Raw genomic sequence first — 8,304 nt, forward strand, 5'->3', positions numbered from 1 at the left:
TGAAGAGAATTTTTTTTGTAAAAGCCTTTTTTTCTGTTTAGGTGGTTCGGGAGACGGACAATGTGGTCTTTTGTCTGGAGTGTGCCCTGCGCTATGTGGAGAAGCACAAATCCTGCAGAGGCCTTAAGATGATGTATCGATACGATGAGGTAAGCTGCCGCTGTGTGGGTCTGCTATGCTTCAGTTCTCTCTCTGTCCAGATGGGGGAGACATCAGCTAGGTTTTCACTGCTCCTGAAAGCAGATGATTACCAAAAATGTTTACACTCTGTTGTGTCTGTGGTGTAGTTTCTAGTGCATGTGAGTAATTTATCAAATATCTGTGAGTGTTAAAAGGAAAAACATAAACTAACTTTCATAAAATAATAATTGATTAGACCATGTGCTGCAAAGGACATGTTCATCAAATCTTGCAAAGCAATAAGCAAATGAATTTTTTTGTAGACAAACAATCATACCCATTATTATACTTAATCTGTGCCTACTTTTCATATAGGAATATACACTCACCAGCCACTTCATTAGGTACACCAGTTTACCTGCTCATTAAATACAAATATATATTCAACCAGAAGTCATGTAGACTGTAAGATGACCTGCTGACGTTCAAAGTGAGCATCAGAATGGCGAGGAAAGGTGATTTAAGTGACTTTGAATGCAGCATGATTGATGGTGCTAGATGAGCTGATGTGAATATTTCAGAAGCTTCTGATCTACTGGGATCTCTACGGTTTACAGAAATGTCCTGAAAAACAGAAAATGTCCAGTGAACGGCAGTTCTCTGGGCAAAAATGCCTCATTGATGTTAGAGGAGAATGACCAGACTGCTTCAAGCTGATAGGAAAGCAGTAGTGACTCAGTCACTCATTACAACCAAGGTATGCAGAAGAGCATCTTTGAATGCACGTGTTGAACCTTGAAGCAGATGGGCTGCAGCAGCAGAAGACCACACCATTCCTGTCAGACAACAGAAGACTGGAAAATGTATTCTGGTCCATCCCTTTATTACCACAGTTTACCATCTACTGATGGCTGCTTCCAACAGGATAACGCACCACTTCACAAAGCTCAGACCACCTTAAAAAGGTTTCTTGAACATGAGACTGAGTTCATTGTGCTCAAATGTGTAGTCAACAAATCTGCTGCAACCGTGTGACAGGAAAGCGTCGCGCTTTCCTGTCACGCAGTTGCAGGTCATCGTGCCATCATGTCAATATGAACCAAAATCTCTAAGGAGTGTTTTCAGCACCTTGTTGAACCTGTGTCATGAAGAATTAAGACAGTTCAGAATTCAAAAGGGGGATTTTTTTTATTAAACAGAATTTCTAACCAAGTGCAGGTGTGTTTCATAAACAGTACACACACCTTCACTTTTTCTTCCCTTTCCCACACACATACCTTCTGTCTTCGTTTGTCTGCATTTATTTAATTCCAAACATTTCCTTTTGCCGCACAGGAGCAGATCAACAGTTTGGTGAACCAGGTCTGCGGACGGGCCTTGTTGAAGAATGGAGGAGGCGCCGACGCAGGAGGTGTCATCATTACCGGCGGAGGAGGGGACCCGTGCCACGGCTTAAGCCCTGCCAAAGCATCGCCGACCAAGCGAGGCCCCCGAAAACGCGCCACTGTAGAGGTGGCACGTCTGTCGTCCAGCCACATGCTCAAGGCCGCCGCTGTGTCCTGAGGCGGGAAGCCTCAACATTGCCACCCCCCTGTGTGCTGTGCCCACATCCCACCACACCTGCACCCCCTCCACCCCTCCGAACCCCGTGTTTTGTTTTCACACATTAAGCAGGATCACTATCAAACCGCTCTTTTTCCTACGCCCAATATTAGAGATTGTTTTTGAGCTTTGAAGATCCCCTCGCCTGACCTCAGTCTCCATCTCTAAAAAAAGAAATTCTCCTCTCCTTTAGTAATGACAGGCTTGTTATTAAAAAACGAACTAAAAAAGAAAAGCAAGATGTCATTTTTGCACTAGTGTGAAAGAATTTGTTTTTTATTTTGGATGATTTTAGAACACACACACACACAAACACCCCTTTCTCTCTCTGAGTCAACATGAAAAGCATTAAGTGTAACGTTCACAGGCTTTACAGGCCCCATTTTACCCTTTAGCTCCACCTCCATCCTTCCTCAGCTGAAAGGAGGTTACAATAATTACCTTTTTCTTGCATCACTCTTTCCTGCCCCCCCTTGCCCCCAAAACTGAACCCCCATCCCTTCTCGTCACACGTCCCTCAACTGTGAACACAGGACGAATGAAAAGGCGGCCTTCCCCCCTGCCCCCTCTCCTATGGTTTTATGAAATGAAAATGACATCAAGTAGTTGCCCAAAGTTTCTCTCTGTCCTTGGTTTGAGGAAGAGGAATAATTTTTAATGTGTTCTTGATGCAGTTCCTGCATATATATATATTTTTTTTCCATTTTTTGAAATGGGGGTTGGAGATGCAAGAAAAAACTTGAAAGACAGATGATGTTGGTTTACTGTTGGTTGGCTACAATTTAAAAATTTTTTTTTCCCCCAAGTTCTATTTTGAATTTTAGCTTTGTTTGTCACTAGGTTGTTTTTTTTGTGAGGAATTTTGCGTATTTTATTTTGTCATCATTGTGGACGTTCGTTGGCGGATGTGAGAGGGGCAGAGCTGCAGCTGCTTGCTCCTTGTGGTATGGAGGGATACCTTCTTCATTAGCATATGAAAATGGTGCCTGATACTTAGCAAGGAGATCCATTTTATTGGTGCTGTTGGTTATAATTACTGTAGAACAACACAAAATTAAAAAAAAAAAAAAAAATCTGGGTGTTTGGCGCCTGCTGTCAGCTAAGTCTAGCCAGCTCACGCCACCCCCACCCAACAGGGCAGAAAGGCTGCCAGCCTTTTCTGGTTCTAGATGTGCAATCGTGTTAACATTCCATTCTTCCAGTCCTCTTGTTTCATCTGTACCAGTAAACATTAATTATTATATTATATTATTATTATTATTTTGTGTGTGTGTGTTTTTTTTTATTTTTTTTATTTTGTTGATCTGATGTGTTATCTCAAGTAGAGCCACTAGTCAAAGAGTGTAAAATGTGAAATATCAAATCCAAGTCTGTCTTTCTTTTGTCTTCTTTTTTTTTTTTTTTTTTTTTTTGCTTTTTTCCCTTTTCCAAATATATTAGGAGTGATTTTCTTTTTTTAAAGAGGTAAAAGTCCAACATAAACAAACATCAACTTTTTTTTTTTGTACATAATCCTGTAAATTTCTTTAAATACTTGAGCCTTTTTCTGGGTTTAAGTAAGAAAGAAAGAAAAGAAGGAATAGAAGAGAGAGAGAGAGAGAGAGAAAGTGTTGCAGAAGAGAGTGCTCGATGAAGAAAAAGCCTTACATTTCCCTTTCTTCATCCATGTGAGTTTGATGCTTACAGGGTTGCTCTGGTAAATGTGTATAAAAATTTTAAGTGCTGCTTATATCATTAAGAAAGAAGATATTGAGTAGCCAACGACTGCCCCCCGCCCTCCCGACCTAGTTTTGTTTGTTTAGCTTTACTTTTTTAAAGAAAAGGGAAAAAAAAGACATGTTCACAAAAAATGGGTTTTTACATTTTCATTACTGAAAATTCAACAAAAATGTAGTAGCTACTCATGTTGCACTGAGCTTGCCAGTGATGGCTGTCAAGGAAAAAAAAAAATCCTATAATCCAGTTTGTTGGTTGTTGTCCCTTGCTGAAGACTGAACTGTTTTAGGACTATTTAATGACATACCAAGTCGGGTGTTTTCAATATAAAAAAGTGGTTGTCAAGTTTTTATGGCCTTACAATATATTTTATTCAGATGGGATTTTCTTTGTTTGTCCTTCAGTTCTCTTTTTGTTTTTTTGTTTTTTTTTCTTCCATTTTCTACAGTATAAACTACTTTGCTCACAGTGGGGTCTTTGACTTAATTTATTGGTAATGTCACTCGGCCTTTCCCACCATTCGGAAAGAGAGTCTCATGTTGGTTATATTACCAGTTTTTTACTTTTGCAGTTTGTACTTAAGGTTTAATAAAAACTTACTGACAATTCACTGTCATTTCTTTCCAACTTGCTCATGTGTCTCTTGGTGTGGTGATTTATGACATGACGGCTAGAAGAAATTATTCAAATGGCCTCATTTACACTTCTCGGGGTTTTTTTTTTTTGTTTGTTTGTTTTGGGGTTTTTTTTTTTTTTATACTTTAGGGATACAGAAAAGCGAGACCCCTGCGACCGACAGGCGACCAGTCCGGCTGGAATAGGCTCCCCACCACGGATGGATTGACGGCATTTTCTCACTTACCTCCAAGAAGTATTCGTCCAAGAGCTAAACCGCTTATTCAGTTATTGATATCTGACAGATAATCAGTTGTAATTTAACATTTTTAAAGCATATGTTAATATTTGCAGGCTTTTGGTTCAGTGAACAAAATCTTTTCACAGCATTTCAGAAACTTCATGTGCATAAAAAAAAAAAATAGTTTTTTGCATTTGTTACAGAGTGTGTAATTGTTTACTGTGGTGCATACTGTAATATATGGAAGGATTAGGGCCTGTGAGGTGGGGGTTTGGATCAATATTTGTTTTTCTTTTCAGAGAAAAGCAAAAAAGTCAGAATTCTACAGAAGCTTGTTTTCACCACTGGGGGGGGGGGGGGGGGGGGGGATTATTATTTTTTTTGTTTGTTTTTTTTAAGACAAAATTTAGGATTATCATCTCGAAAATTTGAGTTGGGTATCTTGAAACTCAAGGTTAGGGTTAGGGCTGGTCTGAGACTCACTAACTCGAAATGCTGAGAAAATAACTTGAAATAAATTGATTTAAAATAAGTCTTAAATTTGAGTTAAATTGAAAATTTGGGATGAAAATTTTGACTTAAATTTTTTTTCATTTGCAGGAATAAAAAATTTTTTTTTTTTTTTCAGTGATGGAAACAAGCTTCCATAGAAATCTGAATTCTTAGAAATATATTTAATATTTTTATTACTATTCTGTAGTACTAGCTGTCAGATTTATTAATATTAAAAATATTGTTACTTACAGACCCAATTTAGTCGTGAACATACATATGGTTTCTCTGATGGTCTTTATTTGAACTTTTTTCCAGTCAAATCTAAAGCTCGTGAGCTCTGTGGATTGGCGAGAAATATCAGGACATTGTTACTGTTGAATTACTGATGAAGTATATCTCTTATGAACACAAAAGACCTAGTACCATTTTGAAATCCAGGGAGAATATATTATAAAACTTCTCTGCGCATCTAAATGACTGGATGGTTTGAAATGCTTCATAAGAACTTAATTATATAACAAGGTTTTAGAAAGGTCTGTCTGGTTTGCATAAGGAAAATCTTTTAATACATACTTAATAGAGACACTCTGTATGTGTGTGTGTGTCTGTGGCTCCTGGGGAAATTACGCTAAAATATCCTGTCTTCATTGCTAGATAGGTACCACTAGTGATAGCTTCAAAAATTTCAATGTGATAAGCAGAATGAGGTGTTCACTTATGTTAACAGACACCTGCTCGTGTTAAACTTGGCCAAAGTTTCAAAGAAATGAGTTTGGCGAGTGTGCGAGTACTCTGTTTGAGCCAACAGACTTCAGACGGCTGTAACCACTCAGTTTCAGACATTTTTTGTTCGGTATGAGGTCCGTATGGTCCTTTCAGCAGCCCCACCCATCTGATGTTCAGACTTTGTTTGTGAGGCTCCTCTATCACAACGACCCTCTGCATGTCCTCCTTCATTACATCCATGAAAATAAAAATATGGAGTTCACAAAAAGCATCATAATTCCCCGTTAAAGTGCACCAGCTATTTACTGTTCACAATAAACCAAGGCATCTGTTTTTAGCATCAAAAAGCCATTTACTATCATAGATCGCTAGTATCACCTTCCTTAAATTTCCAGTTAAATAAACAAAAAAACCTTTCAAATGTAATAATGAATATACACAGAAATGATTCTTCCCAAAAAGAAAATCCTGCCATTTCGATACCCCCTTTCCCCTCCTTAATAACGCTCCATCCATTCTCTTACTGTGTTAGCTTTCCATTGTTAAGTTATAGAGCAGGACTATAAAACGAGAGTGGGACCTTTAAACTGCTCAAAGCCTAAAGCTAACCTACTGCTGCAATTCTCAGACGAAAATTAAACAATGTCGGGGGACAAATATTTATTACCAACAAGTCAGAAATTGTAGGCAAGGGAAATAGAAGGAAGCAGTAATGCTGTCACATTGCACAAATTTCAACAACTCCAGACACAGAGGTCTGGATGCAGTTCAGTCTTCTGGGTATTGTCCAGTGCATAGCACACAGTCCACAGCAGGGATTTGGTCCTCGTTCAGCAGGAGAAGTTCACCCACAGAATACATGGCAAAGGGTAACCGTCTTGTGTGTGTGTGTATGTGTGTGTCTTAAGTCACTGATATCATTGTACCTGATGTTCACCAACATGTCAGCTATACAATGATGTGTTACAGAAACCACTGCCAGGTGACTGCCTGCTATTAGGCCATGTTTCTACCAGGCAATGGCACAAAACTGTTTTGTAATGGTAGTTTACATTTGAAGTGATCTAGAAGACTTTAAAAACAGTAAAATAAATTCTTTTGGAGTTTCAGTTTCAGAAAGTGATCAATATTCATCTTTGTGGCTTCTAGTTGCTCTTCTAAAAAGTGCTCAAAAAAGGGGGAAATGCACAAACATGACACCCTAAAACAAAGTCAGTTAAACTTCAGGGATATCCATCTGTCCAGTTAGGGAGTAGAAACCATTGTGAATCCATTTCAGCTGCTTTGGTGCAGGTATGCTAGAGAGGCAACAACAAGACAACCCCCCACAAAATTGCTCTCTCCTTATCCCTTTTAATTCTCTAATTTTTCTTTTGACTAGTTTCCTTGTCACTGCATGAGACAGTACCTGCAGCCCATTCAGGTTACACACGTAGCCCAGCTTCTCTATCCATCCATACAAGGACCTGGTGTTCTCAGGTGAATGTCAATCAAGCTGCACGGTGCTAGGCTGTGCAATAAAGGACGCCGGCCCCTCAGGCAACCCTCATGGAATCTGTTTCTGACAGTTTGGTCAGAAACACGCACGAGTAGCCCGCTGGAGGTCATTTTGTAGGGTGCTTGGCAGTGCTCTTCCTGTCCCTCCTCACACCAATGGGCAGATACCAGTCCTGCTGCTGGGTTGATGCCCTTCTACGGCCCTGCCCAGCTCTCCTTGTGTAACTGCCCATCTCTTGGTATCTTTTTTGCAGCAGCACATATGGATATACCATCCCGGAGGAGCGGGACTGGAAAAATCAGTCAGGAGGAATAATAAGAGAGAGCAATGGTGTGTGGTCACCACCTGCAAAACCACTCCTTTTTTTGGAGGGGGGGGGTTGCTCCTCGCTGTTGCCTGTTCAGTGCGCCTGTTGTCACTTTCATTTGCACCGAAGTTGCCAGATTGATATTCCTGAAGTTTAAACGGCCTCGTGTTATACTGTGATGATTGAGTGTTCCCTTAGAAGCTGCACAATTTAAAGTCATATTTCAAAACTTTGAGCTCTAAAACAGTATTCCTTTCTTCTCCATTTCATAGAGCGCATACATCTGAAAACCTGTGCAAATAGAACCAAAACTATCTGCACAGTTAGATACACGTGGAGATATAAAGTATAAAAATCTTTGGTGGGTGAATTTGCATGACAAGATTTCTTTTTACAGATTAAAAACTGATTTCACATTTCTGACCTGCAGTTAGATTTTAAAAGCTAGTAATATATTCTTTATTTTGGCAAGTGTGGGCTTCTTAGGCTTTATGTGTTCTGCCAAAGTTCCACTAATCTCCAACACGTTTAATAATGGAAAACATATGCCTGCTGCGGTCTATGAGCACAGTAAAGTATGAGCATGGAGCATAGCAGAAAAATCACGTCAAAGGGTTATACGGGTGATTTTAGTGTATTTCTATGTCCTTATTACTCAGTCATTAATCAGTAACAGGCCTCAACATACACTAAGAAAACCAGAATATTAGAGCACTCTCTGAAAAAAATGCACACACTAAGCCATTCAATGATGTTATGCTAAAAGGAAAAACCTGTTTTACAAGATCAATTATAATCGGAAAACTCACATCAGTGGTCTTTCAGGTAAGGTCATGTGGCAGTTAGTGCAACCTCAGTGCATTTTCTATCATATGTTTCTCTTACATATGAAAGGAATATTAAGAACAAAGCCAATATCGTTCTATATCGGAGTTTGATTTGGCAGCTGTTGGGTGCTTGCATCTAAATCCAGTCCAGGTCTCC

At 39.4% G+C, this 8,304-nt stretch overlaps 1 protein-coding gene across 2 annotated transcripts in view; it reads left to right on the plus strand.

The window, feature by feature from the left end:
* jarid2b (jumonji and AT-rich interaction domain containing 2b) overlaps positions 1-4,044 on the plus strand; it is a 110,899-nt gene extending 106,855 nt beyond the window's left edge. For both annotated transcript variants that reach the window (XM_030740533.1, XM_030740534.1), the window contains exons 17-18: positions 42-149; positions 1,456-4,044. In XM_030740533.1, coding sequence (XP_030596393.1) covers positions 42-149; positions 1,456-1,683 — 336 coding nt within the window. In that variant the 3' untranslated portion in view covers positions 1,684-4,044. The remainder of the gene's footprint in view (positions 1-41; positions 150-1,455) is intronic.
* The last annotated feature ends 4,260 nt before the right edge of the window (positions 4,045-8,304 follow it).

This window comes from Archocentrus centrarchus, chromosome 11 (assembly GCF_007364275.1).
Source record: "Archocentrus centrarchus isolate MPI-CPG fArcCen1 chromosome 11, fArcCen1, whole genome shotgun sequence".
Classification (NCBI taxonomy): domain Eukaryota; kingdom Metazoa; phylum Chordata; class Actinopteri; order Cichliformes; family Cichlidae; genus Archocentrus; species Archocentrus centrarchus.